Source organism: Mizuhopecten yessoensis, unplaced genomic scaffold (genome assembly GCF_002113885.1).
Source record: "Mizuhopecten yessoensis strain PY_sf001 unplaced genomic scaffold, ASM211388v2 scaffold2111, whole genome shotgun sequence".
Taxonomy (NCBI): domain Eukaryota; kingdom Metazoa; phylum Mollusca; class Bivalvia; order Pectinida; family Pectinidae; genus Mizuhopecten; species Mizuhopecten yessoensis.
In genome coordinates, this window is record NW_018404383.1 from 574,875 (window position 1) to 592,337 (window position 17,463).

The 17,463-nt window shown below is 37.8% G+C and overlaps 2 protein-coding genes across 5 annotated transcripts in view; both read right to left on the reverse strand.

Moving 5' to 3' along the window:
* The window catches only part of LOC110445205, a 34,688-nt gene extending 30,403 nt beyond the window's left edge, over nt 1–4,285 (reverse strand). The window contains exon 1 of one of the 4 annotated variants that reach the window (XM_021489699.1): nt 3,637–4,285. In XM_021489699.1, coding sequence (XP_021345374.1) covers nt 3,637–3,650 — 14 coding nt within the window. In that variant the 5' untranslated portion in view covers nt 3,651–4,285. Of the gene's footprint in view, nt 1–2,003; nt 2,374–3,636 lie in introns of those variants that run through there. The other 3 variants (XM_021489697.1, XM_021489698.1, XM_021489700.1) reach the window with 3 other exon arrangements.
* A 2,027-nt stretch (nt 4,286–6,312) lies between these two features.
* Nucleotides 6,313–17,463, reverse strand: part of LOC110445207 (unhealthy ribosome biogenesis protein 2 homolog) — a 29,966-nt gene continuing 18,815 nt past the window's right edge. The window contains exons 20-30 of the mRNA XM_021489701.1: nt 16,815–17,054; nt 15,579–15,686; nt 14,668–14,772; nt 13,995–14,249; nt 13,048–13,416; nt 12,583–12,705; nt 10,659–10,778; nt 9,888–10,068; nt 8,821–8,920; nt 8,109–8,220; nt 6,313–7,236 (exon numbers count right to left, since the gene is read on the reverse strand). Coding sequence (XP_021345376.1) covers nt 7,081–7,236; nt 8,109–8,220; nt 8,821–8,920; nt 9,888–10,068; nt 10,659–10,778; nt 12,583–12,705; nt 13,048–13,416; nt 13,995–14,249; nt 14,668–14,772; nt 15,579–15,686; nt 16,815–17,054 — 1,869 coding nt within the window. The 3' untranslated portion in view covers nt 6,313–7,080. The remainder of the gene's footprint in view (nt 7,237–8,108; nt 8,221–8,820; nt 8,921–9,887; nt 10,069–10,658; nt 10,779–12,582; nt 12,706–13,047; nt 13,417–13,994; nt 14,250–14,667; nt 14,773–15,578; nt 15,687–16,814; nt 17,055–17,463) is intronic.

Here is a 17,463-nt window from a genome sequence, read left to right on the forward strand (position 1 = left end):
GTGAAGGTCATTCATTTGAACAAACTTTGTAGCCCTTCATCTCAGCATGCTACTGGCCAAATATCATCACCCTGAGCATTTTGGTTATTCAGAAGAAGTTGTTTAAAGTTTTTTTTAAGACAATTGACCCCTGTGACCTTGAATATAATTGAAGGTCATTCATTTGAACAAACTTGGCAGCCCTTCACCCAAGCATGCTACTGGCAAAATAGCATCACCCTGTGCATTTTGGTTATTCAGAAGAAGTTGTTTTAAGTTTTTAACATATTTAACCCCTGTGACCTTGAATATGGGTGAAGTTCATTCATTTGAACAAACTTTGTAGCCCTTCATGTCATCATGCTACTGGCAAGATATCATCACCCTGGGCGTTTTGGTTATTCAGAAGAAGTTGTTTAAAGGTTTTTTAAGACAATTGACCCCCTGTGACCTTGAATATAATTGAAGGTCATTTATTTGAACAAACTTGGTAGCCCTTCACCCAAGCATGCTACTTGCCAAATATCATCTCCCTGGGCAGTTTGGTTATCGAGAAGAAGATGTTTAAAGTTTTTCACATATTTGACCCCTGTGACCTTGAAAATGGCTGAAGGTCATTAATTTTAACAAAATTTGTAGCCCTTCATCCCAGTTCTGGCCAAATATCATCACCCTAGGCCTTTTGGTTATTAAGAAGAAGTCGTTTAAAGTAAAATATTGACGCCGGACGACGGACGACAGCAACGGACGACGGACGACGGACGGACGGACGACGGACGCCGCACCACGGCATAAGCTCACTTGGCACGAAGCTCACTTGGCACTTCGTGTCAGGTGAGCTAAAAACAAAAGTGGAGGAAGGATATATTGACAATTCAGTGGCGTAGCAGGTCATTTTTCGGAGTGTATGCTTACAGGGGGTTGCATAGCACTGAAGGAGTTATTGAAGGAGTTCCCATAGGTGGGGAAAACACAATTCAACGAGGCCCTAGAAACAAACCTCGGAGACTTTTCAATGTGTATTGACATAAAAACACTATTTTAGCAGAGAAACATTTTCAAATATTTGATTTTCCTTTTTTTATGACAGATACGGACGGTCCACATAAATCATAGAGAAAAAAAATATGATTGAAAAAATATCTTTAAATTTTAGTGTATGCTACGCCACTGTAAATGTTAGTAATTTTGTATGGTTATTAATTACATGGAGTAGTGGGAATGTGTGACACATTAGTACAGGTCTGTAAGTCGGATTATAACGACGATGTGCAGACATACTGATAAGACTTGTCATTGAATATCACTGCTCGGGTCATGTTATGTAACATATGCGTTTAGTGTTGAAACACATGTTGAACTAGGTAATTCTATAACATAATACATTAAATACCAAATTTACTCTGTGTATTTGATCAGCTATATGGAACAAAATAATATGACCCCAGCAAGTCCTTTACACGATATCATTTTGGATTTCTATCTCCAAAAACATCTTTAAAATAATCATTATAATTCGTATGAACTTATGCCAATATTAAAGAGATTACGTACACGTTTACGTTACTAAATAGAACAAAGAGGTGTCTCGAATACAACCTGACAACTCTGTATGATAACGAGAATATCATACTTGCATCAGTCGTTGCTGGTTATGGGAAACGAACATGGGGTAGAGGCGGTATGCATCTGATACTGTACGGGGGATATCGATACCGGTATTAACCAGATAGGGTTCACTACAGCGCCGGTTCACCATGTGTTGTGTTAGCAGTGAGCTGATCAGGGCGATACGACCAATAATCTATAATGTTATCCTGGTACGCTTGTCTACTATCTGATGATCGATCTGATCGATTGGTAGATACGAACGTGTGAACCGAACGTAAAACACTAATCCTTAAATACCCATTGACACAAAATGCAGAACTCTTTGCAAACCCAGAAAAAAAACCCAAAACGGAAGCTAGACGCATTTAACCGATTCAGTTCGGGGGAAAGTATTTCCTACAGCTAATACTCACGGGGCCAAAGGTTTTCCTGTTACAGGGTTCCTGAATGAAAACAGCCTGGCCATATCACATGTTCATCGTCCCTCATCCTTGTAAGACACTTAGCCCAAAAGACTTAATCCTAGGAATAAAGAGAGGGTCCCTGTCCCAGACACCCTAGGACGAGAGCTACATAGACATACGGCTCCTTGTGCGGAAGGGTAACGCCAACACCTTATACATTTGTCACAGTGTTAGATGGCGAGTCCCAATCACTAGCCAATACATAGTATCGACAGGTAGAGGAATCAATCAGGGTGTTTATACACTACGTATTGACTGGCAGTGGTAGTGTACATACATAATCCTTCAGTTAATGGATAAAGTCTTCGTCGCCGTTAAATTCGGGAGTAGTGTATTGTACGTGGGTCTACATTTAATACGGCCCATTGAGGGTACTTTATCGCCGGGTGTTCACTGAGCCGGGGATGGCTGGGAGGGGGGCGTGCCCGCGTAACGACTCCACTCACACACAAGACACAATGATATGCTTGTTATTTAAGTCGTAATGGACCAACATAAAGACATGTTAATTGAAACAACTAGTGCTGCCAATTGAACTCAACGAGACGGAATAGAATCCGCTTCTGGCCAGAGACCTTTCAGCCGTGACCATGCTAGGGAAGATGTTTAAATCGTCTCTGTACTTGGGCCAACATTCATGTGAATGTATAATACTTTAATTCCAAAACGTCATTGATAAGTCTACAATAGCCTTTTCAAGGTTATAAATTCCCAACTTCGATTTCTTTCATCTGCAATAATTGGGTATGGAATACTATAATAATTAACTGGATCATGCTCAAGTCAAATTATAACAGTTCAATACACCACAGGACAAACAAAAACACTGCGTGAGAAAAGAACAGTGCCCGTGTAAACATACCCAGGTTTCGTATAAATAAAACTTAAATGAAACTAATGAAACGATAAACAAGAAAATGCACTTAAAAAAGTCATGTAATCAAGTGGAATAGTTCCAAACACATATCTTCAAAACGAGAACGATTCAACCCAAAGATATATACCTATTATATAGAAGTATTAATATCGAAAACAAATCCTGTACAATAGCACACATAACTATAAGGACAGATTACCTGAAATATCAATACCGATAAAAAATGGCAATGGTATGATAGTGGCAATATGGGAAACTGTGAAGTGAAAGGGATAGTGGTGAAATGACTCCAAAACAGAAGGGTTTTTGTATTGTTGTTTTTTTGTTGTTGTTGAAAACAGCAGGAAAGTATATAGTTACCAAAGGAAACAAACACGTATGAAGTAGATGCCATCTTTCTTCTTAATAAGACATCGAATCAAATACCTTGTACATGTGAACGTAGCTTTGCATTAAATTATAGATATTAGCAAGATGCATTTTTTTTATCTGTTTCTGACTTTGTATATATCCACACACGGAACAACAACGTCAATAGAGTACATCTTGTCTTACAAATATAAAATGAAAAAGAAATAAATACAAGTAATGACAAGATCAATGGCTAGTTCTTTAAACTTAACTCATATATTATAACGCCCACTCTACAATGGGGATAAATTATACAAAATAAACTTGAATATCTATATTAAGGGTAGGACGAACCTCTTGATAGCCATCGTTGTTGCACATCAAAGAACACCCTGCAGTAACATCCATGATATGTCTGCTCTTTTACCGGCTCGTCGCCTGGCGTACCATATTGTGAAATGACTGTCGACTAGAACCGTGGAGAAGGTATTATCTCGTCAAATAGTAGAAAGAATACCTTCACATCTGTTCCTGGCAGACAAGCTTTCACGTCCGATACTTTTACGTCTGACAACAGGAGAAGAAGTATTGCGTCCAACGGTGGGAGATGTAATATGACGCGTGACAACGAGAGAATTTTCCCGTCCGACAGGTAGAGTTACTTTCACGTCCGACAGGTAGAGTTACTTTCACGTCCAACAGCAGGTATTGCCTCAACTGGTAGAAGATGTAATATCACGTATGACAACGGGAGCAGACAACCGTTTCACTTTCACGTCAGACACTGGTAGAGGTACTTTCACGTCTGACATCTAGCTGAGAGAAAGTACCCCGTCCACCGAAGGGAGGTATACTGTTAAGTCCGACACTGGTCGACGAGCTTTCACGCCCGGTAGAGGTACGGTACTTTCACGTCTGACAGTTGGAGAGGAAAGTCTCGTGTACCGGTGGGAGCTGAACTATTACGTCTGACACTGGGACATGTACAGGTACACCTTTCTGTTAGCTATGACACCCAGTTGTGTATAGTGACACGGGGAAAGGCTGGAACATAGATATAATTGTCGGCTCGATTTAAAGGTATATCGACACCTTCCACGGCCGATAACTAGTACACTAGGATTCAATTATACGTATACAAATACTTCAAACAGCCCAGACGTTACCCATCAAACTATACAAATACTCCATACTAATCCAGATGTTTTCACTGTTTCAGAAATGACCGTTTGATTTAAAGAGCCCTATACCCGTATCAACATACCTGCGCGAGAGGTTCTCATGTACATTGTACATTATACATGGCTTTTCCTTTTGACAAACACTTTGATTTCGAGAGTGAGCTTTAATTTGTCCGAGACGATTTTTGATGTAATGTTTTTCTGTCACATTAAATTCTTTGGTCTCTCCTTACATATCTAACAGATGTCACCCAGGCCATGGGTAACTATGATATATTTGATAAATCGTTCACACGATCTTGTAATTATCCACGTACTAAGAGGTGCCCAAACCAATGTAAATTGTGTTCATATCGGATAAATATCATATCCGTGACAACATGTTATTCTGTGTCTGGGACTGATGCCATTAATTGTTGACTACTTGAATATTGGGCCAAATTTAAAACTGTATACAATCGCACGAAAACCACTGTGCGGACGCCGCCCCCATGCCGCCGACGCCGACATAGCAACACCTATGCGTCACCAGCTTTTCGCAGGCGACACAAAAATGATCATAACAGAGCAATGCATGCTTTTCTCAGAACGGTACGTAATATTAGGATATAGAATTGGACAAAAATGTATCAAAGCCCAAATACTTCACATGAAAAAATACGGCAGTAAATCTGTTCGAAAAGAACAAACAAGAACCAAGGAGACACCAAAACCAATGGGTAAACAACATGAAACCGTACAAATGAAAGTACATCATTCCAATACTCTCAGAAGAATTAGGTATGCAATATAATATATGAAATAAGTTATTGCAACTTATATTATTCATTCGTTGGCCAGGTTGTTAACGGCGCGCGGGGGTCTTAATGTGGGAGGTAACCGGAGAACCCAGAGAAAACAAAGGTAGCAACGTCAAATATATCACAGACGGACACTGTCGTCTTATGACATTAGCGATGAGCGAATTAGAAACCTTTACAACCAATTAACCAACCAACCGAACATCTGCCATTTACTTATCTCCGGTGTTTTTTCGCAGATGTGGACCAACATGATACGCCATACATGTCTTTTCGTAGACAGACTTGAGTTATTCACGAGTAAGGTTTCTAGTCTCTATAACCCCCATTACTAGGATCTCCGAACATAATGTTTGTGATTTTTATTGCAGAAAAGGAAGATATCATAGTGTATAGACAATAAATCTATGACGACACCGGAAACACTATTCCACCAAAGTGTACAATCAGTGAATTCACACTATCCTTGTCATGGATTTTCTTCGGGATCTGAAAGGATTTTTTTTATGTGAGCCCTTGTCGAGACAAAGACTATAATTGGCACATATTATCGATGTCCTATCGAAGTCTTGTAAGGCAAACATATATTATTGATGTCTTGGACGGTAGGTAAATATTATTGAAAGTAGTGGACAGCAAATCTTTTCTATTAAATCCCTGGTACTGAACATCCATATTTTCTAATGTCTACTCTAGTACAGAAGGTTACAATTGCCAAAAGATATGGCACCCCCAAACCAATGCTCTTCATGTGGGCTTAAACATTTTATTTTTTACAGTTTTTCTTTTCCTGACCTTATTCTTACCAGTGTATGTACATTAGTAAACTGTATTTCATTTTGCAGAAACAGATATTCATATTCAGACAGGTATCTAATTCAGATGTGCTAGCACTGTTTGCCATATGTGATCAGTATAACATAGTAGACATTCCTTCTGTCTGAAGTTGTGTGTACTAAACGTATATGAAATATTTCCACACTTGTTACTAACAAAACCATCCAAACATTACACAAAACAAAACATTTGAAGTTCACATTATTTTTTTATTCCATCAGCAGCTGAAATGTAAGGATGTAACCAGTTTCATGACATTTAACATATATCACAGATTTCCTTCAGTCTGGGGTGGAAGTGAACACTAATGTAATGTCCTTTATCCCACCTGTCACTATTCCGTCACATCAGTCCCATCACCTTGCCCAGGTTTCCAACATGCTACAGGTACTTATCTCTCCTTATCGTGTCTTTCAAAGCGCCAAAAACAATAGCACTTGAACTTCGACATCTTATTTCTGATTTTTCTGGCTTCACATGTTTGGTAAATTCCATGTTGGCTGTCTCTGTTCCCGAAGACATGGTGGATTGTATCCTATCCTGAATGGGACTTAAACGACATCCTGTATCGGAAATCACCACAGGATGGCTTTCCATGTGTCGGGACTTGAAATGGATCCCTTCAGAAATGCAATGTCCCTTGGGTTCAATATTAAAGCCCAAGTGATGTCCATTGGGTTTAATATCAAGGCCTAAAAGATGTTCCATTGGGTTTAATATCAAGGCCTAAAAGATGTTCCATTGGGTTCAATATGAAGGCCTTAAAGATGTTCCATTGGATTCAATATCAAGGCCTTAAAGATGTTCCATTGGGTTCAATATCAAGGCCTAACAGATGTTCCATTGGGTTCAATATCAAGGCCTAAAAGATGTTCCATTGGGTTTAATATCAAGGCCCAAGTGAGTTAGCTCCTCGCCTCAGATATTACAGCAGTACTTATGTACTGTGCAGAAGATCTTGTGGATTATCTCCCTTTGTCTCAGGAATTGTCATTGTACTTGAAGTACTTTGTATAGTCGTCATATAGAACTTTGAACACTTCTTTGACACCTGTTTGTAGAACTGTATGGAGTTGAGAAATACTGAACCTGTCGCACAGGTCCAGTAATTTGTACACCGCAGGGACCAGGGTCTTCTGCAACCAAAATCGACATTCTATTAATGGCAATCCTTACGCTCTCTGCACCCCTGGAATATGCCATGACGAAATTTAAGGCTCTGAACTCCACCTTGTGGATCAGACAAGAAGACTAGTTCAATCTTTTGATGTACATCAAAAGAATCTCGCAATTGCATAACCGTAAAATTGAGCCATTCGTCAGTTTTTTTTTAATTGAGATCAATCAAATAACTATTATCATGCCTGTGATTTTGCTTCGACATATTCCAAGGGTGCAGAGATCGAAACTGACCGTAATCCCCAGAGTGTTGAGGGTGAATTGTGGCAAACATAAACATTATAATGCACAATGATGTAACTATTAGCAGTAAGAGAACATATCATGTCTACTCTTCTTTAATACTATTTATGGAAGTGTATATGATTAAATATAAAATTTGGAAGTGCATATGATTAAATATAAAGTCTTACAACAATTATTATATAATTTGTATTTATCATCCTTGTTGGCCAGGATGCAAGCATGCAGGTGTCTTCATATGGGAAACAGGAGTATCTGAAGACACCTACTGGTCAGGCAGGTGACCTAATTGCTTTTCACACCTGATCGCGGAATGGAACCCAAGCCATCTTGGTGAAAGGCGGGTGTGCTTTTCACTGAGCTATTAATGTTATTGAAGATTTTAAAAAAAATCTGGAAGTATCTGGAGCGAACGAATTTTTACCATTTTTATGTAACTTTTGAATTAAAGAAAATAACATTATTGTATTATGGAAAACAAGTACCATTTGATTCATTTCATAACTTAAAAAAATCTACATTCTAGAGCTGAGGAATTTCATTTTTAACAGTAAGGGTTTAAAATCTGTGTTAGAGTGAGACTGACCTTGATATCAGGGTGGAGAGTGACTTTCTGTACTTCACATACATAGTCTGACACCAGGTAACCCGCCACTTTGTTAAAATCTCGCTTGTGTGTGCTGATCAGCTGACAGAGCCTGCAACATAGCAACAGACATGTACAAAGTATACATATACATGCATATCAAAGGACTACATATCTATCGTCAAGTACAATACATAACCTGGACATGTCTATCTTCAAAGACAATACATATCGTAAGACTACTTATCTATCGTCAAGTACAATACATAACCTGGACATGTCTATCTTCAAAGACAATACATATCGTAAGACTACTTATCTATCGTCAAGTACAATACATAACCTGGACATGTCTATCTTCAAAGACAATACATATCGTAAGACTACTTATCTATCGTCAAGTACAATACATAACCTGGACATGTCTATCTTCAAAGACAATACATATCATAAGACTACTTATCTATCGTCAGGTACAATAAATAGCACCAAACCTTTCATCCAAATAACTTCCTAATTTTCAACACAACATCTTTCAGGTTATTTCACAGAAGCAGACGACAACGATGGCCCATCAACCTGATCCTCTCCACTTTTGTGAAACATGATTAACCTCAGAGAAACAAATAATTGTGTTTCCCTACAGTAAGGGCAATAACTGTATAATAATTATAAAGAACATGTAAATAAGATCAAAGATAATGTAGCTTACCTATCAAAAAGAAGAGCGCAGTCTATCAGCTTGGCTAACACATCCTGGTCCTGACCGATCTTCTCCTGGTCACTACGATTCACTATAACTTTCAGCAGGCGTACAGCAGTTAAGGAGCATATCATTTCCACCTTCTTCACTGTTATTTCCAATTTGACATTCCTTCTTAAAGCTATTCACCCCTAAAATACACTTTTTCCAGTTACTCCCATTATTTTCTTCAAATTTCCCTTCTCGGATATCTTTTCTACACACTTATTCCCAAGATATTTTTTTTGTATATCCTTTCTACACACTTATTCCCAAGATATTTTTTTCAGTTAAGACTTCTTGCATTTGGTAACAATTTCTATACACTTACCAGTCAAACTATACTATAAATAAGGTTGAAGTCACAGACCACATATAATTAACGAAAAGGCATCTAAATAATATCTTCATTGTACAATAAGGGCAAAAATCTGTGACCATATGTAAATTTGATATTCTTCAAATTTCTAGTTAGTAATATTATTTTGTTAATATTGATTGTTTGAACACCCAAATTACAACTGGAAAGGTATAATCTTGCTTTAATCTGTGTCATTAAGGACAGTTACAGTCATACTTCAAAGTCTGTGTCATCTGGTTAAGACAGATATACTGTATATCGGGAAAAAATTTCGCCCAGTCAAATATTTGCCCATCCGTGGTAAAATTGATTTTCGCCCCATCGCCCCATATTAAATTGGCCCTTCACCTCTAATTGCTATATATAGAATATTGTTTACAATTGTTCATTGTGATGAGAAATTCTCCCTCATTATCGAGGGTGAAAAAGGCCAAAATTAAACTGCAGTGAATTTCCTGGTATACAGGAATATAGCACTTTTTCATTTAGTTTAGAATATATATCAATAACAATATCAGAATTCACTACACAAGACCTAGAGATACTACATACTTTCAGCACTCTGGTATCAAAATCCACTCACAACCAGAACAGCGACCATGAAAGACAGAATATGGTTCGACCACCCCGGTGACGAGATCTTTTATTTGTATTCCACAGCAGTGTACAAGGATATGTTTGGTACAGCTGAGGAAGGAGGGGATAACTCCGTAAACGGTGTTCGTGTTGTGAACCAGCAGGGCGTTCAGAACTTTATACACAGCATGGAATGCTGGGACAAAACTGGTGCTGCCATCTAGAGGAGTGAACTGACAACAGTGGAGAGCCAGGGAGGCTGTGTGAGAGGACATCAGTTTCTACAATATAGAACAATATATGATATTAAAGCAGAGAAGTGTGAATGGTTGTCAGTTGGGTGGTAATTGATTCGGATTAATTCACATCACCATGATCTATTTATGTACTGTAACCATATTGATAAGTACATAACTTTAAAAAAATCCATAAATCGTTCACATACTGTTACATTTGCACTCAAATATTTTAAATTTCAAATCAATTTTCTATAGCCCAGACACTTGTTATGTGGTCAATAAATTTAAAGGTACACTGTAATGTTATTGCATGAAATACACAATGACAATGGGGCCTGAATATATAACTCACTGGTCTTCAAAGTAACCTTCAGCAATAACTGTTTTTATCTCATCTTTAATAATTTTTAAAAGTAGATATATACAGTTTCCATTTCACCATATACTTAATCTATTAGTATTTACTCAGTTCATATTTTTAAACTCAATTTACCATATTTTAAGTTTATATACTACCATAAGCTCTGCTCACATAACTTATAAATATATATTACACCTATGAATAAAGCTCTGCTTCAATAAATATGTAAGGGTGAGGGTTTGGGGGGTGGAGCTAGGGGGTCAATACTCACAGACCCGAACTCCAGCATTTTGACTTGTGTGGTCAGTAGAGGGACAGCCACAGAACTGACCAACCTCTCGTCGCCTGAGCCGTGTATGTGCTGCATCAGTGACACACAGTTCAACATCAGCTACAATCAAAGACACAAAATATTTAAAAGACCTGATAAATTAATATTGTGTATCTATGGAGTCCAATATCATACTGATAAAATACAGATCCGGATGTGCTATAGAGTTTCGTATATATCACAGAGCTCCTTCAGAACTCATTTTTGGCTGGAATCTGTTGGCAGTTCCAACAACCAAATTGGTGAATCAAAAGATGAATGAGTTCTCATATTTTGGCCTCCTAACATGACATTAATGTTCCATTTTTGATGCTTCAAAATTTCGGGGAGCAAATTGAATATTAATCTGGGATAATCATCCTACAGAAACCTTAACATGCAGGAGGGAAAAAGTAGTTATCATATAGAAGTAACAGCGTACATGTCAACAAAGATACAGTTGTGGGATCGCACAACGTTACACGATGTGCGGTGTGCGCACGATGTGTGCACGGTGTGTGAACGGTGTGTGCACGATGGGCGAACGATAAAAAGCTGAACGATCATTGCTTGCGCACATATGTGCGCACGATGGACGGACGTTGTGCGATAACAATCGTGGTTGGTGTAAATTGAGGAATGCCTTAACAATTTATACGGTTTCGTGTTTAAACATATAAACTTGATGTTTACGTATGTTTCTATATTCTAGCAACATCTATAAACTTATCTTTCTGTCTATATATTCTTATATTTAGGAATTGTGTTTTCTGTGTTTTTAAACAAACTTAATCGACACATGTAAAATTACAACACAATCCCGTATACAGGTAAACATAACCACTTTGTACATGTACCTGGACCGTAGTTTTCTCCCCGCCTGGGGCATTTACGTAACTCGTCGGGTAAGGCCGGGGGTGTGAAAATCCAGGTGAAGGGGAGCTATAGGCAAACGAATGCAAATAACAAATACTATTCATTACGGTCAAACGGTATCGCATATCAGCTCTGTGTGTCAGGCACTGGTCAGGTAAAACTCCGGACACTCATAAAATTGTTATTTACCTGTTCTGTTACCTTGGAGCCAAACCCATTCTTGACAGCCTAATGGTCGCTGTAATACTGTGTAACACGCATTGTGAAATTGTATAATCTTGATTATTGTGATGAGAAATTACAGATATATACACAGTGTACATTTTCGCATACAAGCCTTCCGTATTTTTGTCATTCCGTAATTTTGATCTACAAATGATACCAAACCGCACAGTTGTGCGGAGAGAAGCGCACAACGGGGCGAACGATTGCTAAATCGCACAGTTGTGCGCACCATGTATGAACGATGTGCGGACGGTGTGTGAACGATGTTTGCACGGTGTGCGCACGCTATTTTTGGTGCGTTGTGCGGTCCCACAACTGTAGCATTTGTTAACTTTAATCTATGGATGTACACATCAACTTTTGTAAATACGTTTTCCACATAATGCTATTCTTGACATCAATTAAAGATATATGTATAGTGTCCTCCTATGCCATTAAAATCTCTATCTTACCTATCAAGATAGAATTAATGTTGTATACCAGGAAATGTACGCTCTTTGACGATAACACCCATTTTTGTCCAATATTAAATTTGACCTTCACATTTAATTTCTATGTGTTATATGTTGTTCAAAAATGTTCGCTGTAATGCCCTTATTATAGAAAGGGCAAAAATTAATGTTAGTGAAGTGTATTTGGAGTTTGGGTTTTTCATAATGCGCCACACAAAGTCAATATAGGACTGACCATTTCTGAAATAATTAATTCATCCACATCCCACTTTTATTATGTTAAATTACATGTAAGCAACTTATAGCCACATTATATGGGTATCAAAACTTACATTTTTCACTGCATGAACTAAGACCTTACTCTGGTCAGGTGAAAGGTCAAAGTTAAGTAGCTGCTGCCAGATGTACAGGGTGGAGGTCAACTGCTGTGTGCCAGCCCCTACAAACTGTATACCCTGTAAGTGGAGCAAGGAGATGTACTGACAAGGACAACACAAACTGTATAGCCTGTAAGTGGAGCGAGGAGATGTACCGACAAGGACAACACAAACTGTATACCCTGTAAGTGGAGCGAGGAGATGTACTGACAAGGACAACACAAACAGTCATGATATCAAACATCAAGATCATATTAAGCACTCTTTTATAGAACTATTTCAAAATATTTATGTTGATACTTTGTCCTTTTTCAGCTAGGAAACATATTCAAATCCGAATCTCTTGGATTTTCCAAGATGGGCTATAAATATGAAGGTTTGGGATAATTGTTAAAAAAGTACAATAGGAGTAACACCTACCGTCTGGTTGAGGAGGCTGTTTATCATAGTCTGGAACTGGTCAGTTTCACAGGAGGGTACTAGAGCAGCCACCGTCTCCTGGAGCTGGGTCAGGATGACCGGTGTCCAGTGGTGCTCAGTCAACTGACCGTTGTACAAAAGTATCCTCTTGTGAACTCTCCAGTCAGGTAAGGATGCCTCAGCAGGTTTAGTTTCCATGGCGACTGTTGTTTTCTGTGAAGCCAGTACCCTTTTGAACAGAGACATGAGTATGTGCCAGACCTGAGCCTTGTGATCTGATGTGAACAGCTCTGTCTGTTTTCCGTGACTACAGCAGATCACAGACAACAGGTTCAGGGCCTCTGACTGGCTTTCTGGGCTCGCATCCTCCTGTACAGAAAACAGAGTCATCATGAATTATCTTGGAAAGTCAATAATATTAATGGAATGAGCTGATTTGGAAATGTACTGACAACATAATTTTAGCAATGCTAAATCTGTATAAACTTTGTACTAATAGTTCTGACACACTGATAAAATTTGGAAGGCAACATGTATGTATAAAATGACGAAACAAAATTGAAAAATAAATTCTAGTTAAAACACAACAGAACATTTTGTGATGACAGAAGTGACAGCTGATCCCTTATTGCTATACATAAAGTGGACATTAATTACCCTGTGATATTTTTTACCCCCAACCCCACCTTCCTACATGGCAACTTCTATACAAGGTTAATTATGTAAAGTTAGTATATCTGTTAAATGACATTGGTGAATTGAAGTCAGATGACAAACACACTACAGTGAACAGTGGACTTTTTTCAGGATCAAAAATATCCTCTTGTTGTTTCTATTTAATTTCATGTGAGATCTATTAAAATTCAATCATTCATGTTAATGTTTAGTACCTTAAAGTAATAATTCTAATCACCACACCAGGTGGAAAACAATTTTATGTCACCTACCTGCTGTAGAACTTCCATCGACCATTTCAACATGATGCCAAAACTGTCCTGAACTGTCCGCTCAACGTCTGTTGCCTCCTCCCCAAAAGAACAGCATTTCAAGGTTGTTGCATAGCAACTGACAGCAGCCAATGGCAGCTGTGAGGGGTCAGCTTTTGCAGAGGTCACAAACTTTATGGTGACCCTGATGAGATGCAACAGACAGGTCTCGCAGATCTCTCTCACACTCGGAGGCAAGAAGGACTTGCTCAGCAACTAGTCAACAGAAAACACATCACAATTATACTGATTATTCCCTAAAATTATCATTTGAAATTTAATATTCTTTTAGAGAAAAGGGGTGGAGGAGAGAAAAGCAATAAATTTTTTTTCAAATCATTTGAATATTTCAAAATTTAAGTTAATGTGACACCATAAAAAATGTCTGATAGCAATTGACAATTTTAACAATAGTTTACCAACTTCCTTGATAACATTTCCAATCCTTGCCATTTTTTTCTTCTTCTAAATTTAGAAGGTTTTTCAATTATATAGTTTTCAAATTGCTTAAGTGCCAAGGAACAGTACTCCTAGCGCTGAATACAATTTATATCCCTGTTGGGGAACACATTTAAGGTTTTTTTGGTCTAAAAGTGGCAGGTTTGTACAGCAAGACACTGCTGAGTAGACTCACTTTTTCTAAATGGCTGAGACAACATGATGCCATGATCATACAGCCATCCATACTTGTAGTGTCGACAATTTTCTTTTTCTGGAAGTCTGCTATTTTTTCTTCCATCTAAAATATAATAAACTCATGTACACTTGTTATTCCAGTTTAAACTAGAACTGTAAGCCAAAGGCTAACAAATACCCCCGCTCCTATATAAACCAGAACTGTAAGCTAAAGGCTTACTAATGCAAAGCAATATAGTCTCCCACCAGTAATGAGTTAATCATTATTTTACATAAAAACAAAAGAATAAAATAACAGAAAAATAAACAAGTATTTCGCACACTGGGGCATAACTCCATCAAAGGTTAAAATCCCAAATTAAAATGCCAGTGTACAACTACATAAGATACAGATCCTTCATGCAAAGTTTCAATGAAATCCACCTGTTAATTAAGGAGGAGTTTTCCGGACAAGTTACTGCGNTATTAAGGAGGAGTTTTCCGAACAAGTTACTGCGGATGACATCCAGACAGACATCCAGATCGGATGATTCCAGTATACCCCCCTAACTTCGTTGCGGGGGTATAGTCAGCTAAAGGTGACACTGATATATGCTCAAACACACTTTAATACCATGCCAGTGTATCAGCTCAATTCAGCTGATCTTAATCAACGATTTGTTATGAACAAAAGCAATTTCAATTGTATTTATTCAGTAGAGATTATATGCAAATTATGGACACAGATACAGTGTACCTGTCAAAGTCGCTATGGCCCGTCCCTTATTATCCCACTGGGGATCAGCACATTCTTGAGTATAAATTCTGATCCTCATCACATATGAAAAATGAAAGTTTGGTCAAGATCTACTAGTGCCTTATTAAGAAAATGTTAATAAAGGTTTGTACAAAGTGGCCCCCTGTATGTACCTTGTTGCTATAGGCGGTAAGTTTGGGGAGAACCCTGTAATCCATAACCACAGTCTTACATGAAACCTCCAGTAAAAGTCTCATCTTCATCTCCAGGGATGTGTAGACCTGTAACACAAACATATGTCTTCAGCAAATCTTCTAAAACAAATTCTCAAAATTATTTGCTGAAACAATTACATTATGTAATTTATTTTTGTATAGTTTTATGTCCATTAATAATTTGTCCTTTTGTGACAAACAACACAATAAAAACAGAAGTTCACATACGGTGAAGATTAATAACTGAATGTAAATACAATCGAAAGAGACACAGAACCTATCACATTATCATTTCACAATTGGTACATCATAAAATTTGTCACATTTTTATAAAGTTGGTGCATTCAATCATAAAACCTTTGACTGTGAAAGGTTAATCACATGCTTGACAATTTGGCTGATCTTTCTTACCAGTTAGAAATTTCTTAAACTTTCTATATTTACTTGAATTTAAAATGGCGTTTCAGTGTTTTTTAAACGACCCAAATCAACAAATGTAAAATTATTACAGTGAGGCAGATGGTCCCATATAAAGGTAAACATAGCCACTTGGTACATGTGTGCAGACCGTAGTTTTCCTCACCCGGAGCACTTGTCGGGCACAGGTCGCCAGGTGAAACTCTGGCCATTTATCAAAATGTCATTTACCTGTTCTGTTACCTGGGTGCCAAACCAATTCTTGACAGTCTAACAGTCACTGTTATACTGTGTAACAAGCATTGTAAAATTGAGCATACTAATATGATGAGAAATTTATATATACAGTGTTCCTTATTCCATACGAGCCTTCTAGATTTTTTTTCATTTTGTAATATTGGTCAACCAATTGTAACAAATCGCACATTTCTGTGGAGAGAAGCGCACAACAGGGTGAATGATGGTTAAATTGCACAATTGTGTGCACCAATCAGCACCATGCTTGGATAATGTGCGGACAGTGTATGCAAGATGTATGCACACTATTTTTGGTTTTGGTGTGTTGTGCAATCACACAACTGTAGTTCTAATATAAAAATATTTTTATTTCTTTGTAGTGGAAATAAAATGCATGATGATTTTACTTTTAATTGTTCCCCTTAACATGATTTAATCAACAGAAAACCACACTTTCAAGCTCCATACTTTTGATAATATCAAGCCAGTCTCCAGTTTATTGACAGTTCCATCATCAACATCAGTGGTTTATTAGCTCACCTGACTCTGGGTATACAGTCCATCCAACCAGTCCATATAGATGACCAGGTCCAGCATCTGAAACAGAGGTGTGTGTCCTGCTTCCATGGTTACCGCCATCAGTCCGTAACATTTTTCTATGACATAGGTATCATCAGTGCCGACGGCTCCACGTAATGTGTGCAGAATGACAGTTAGTCCCAAAATACATCTGTGCTGGTCTGAAGCATTCAGTGATTCAATTGGCAACAGAGACAAAAGCTGTAGAATAAAAAATATGTAATTAATATGTTGCTTTCTTCATTTAACTAAAATTCAAACACAAAAGGACATTCATGCATACACATTTTATGGGATTGATTCTCTAAAGACAACTACAAAATGACCCAGCAGTACTCTTTTGGTAGTAGCCTTTTTGAGACCCTTTTTTCAAACACAAATATCTATCTAAAGTTATCAATGAAAAACCTTGATCACATTTCGAATTAACAGCTGACACTAGTATTATAACAGTTTTTAAAATGTAAGACATGGCTGTATCAATATCCAGTGTTTATTTTGACCAAAGTGACAACAGAAGATGGAAGATTGGCACACAATACACTGGTACTTTGACTTAGGGAGCCCTGTCCTAAAGCACTGTCGTTTTTCCTTTACACAGTAACCTCCC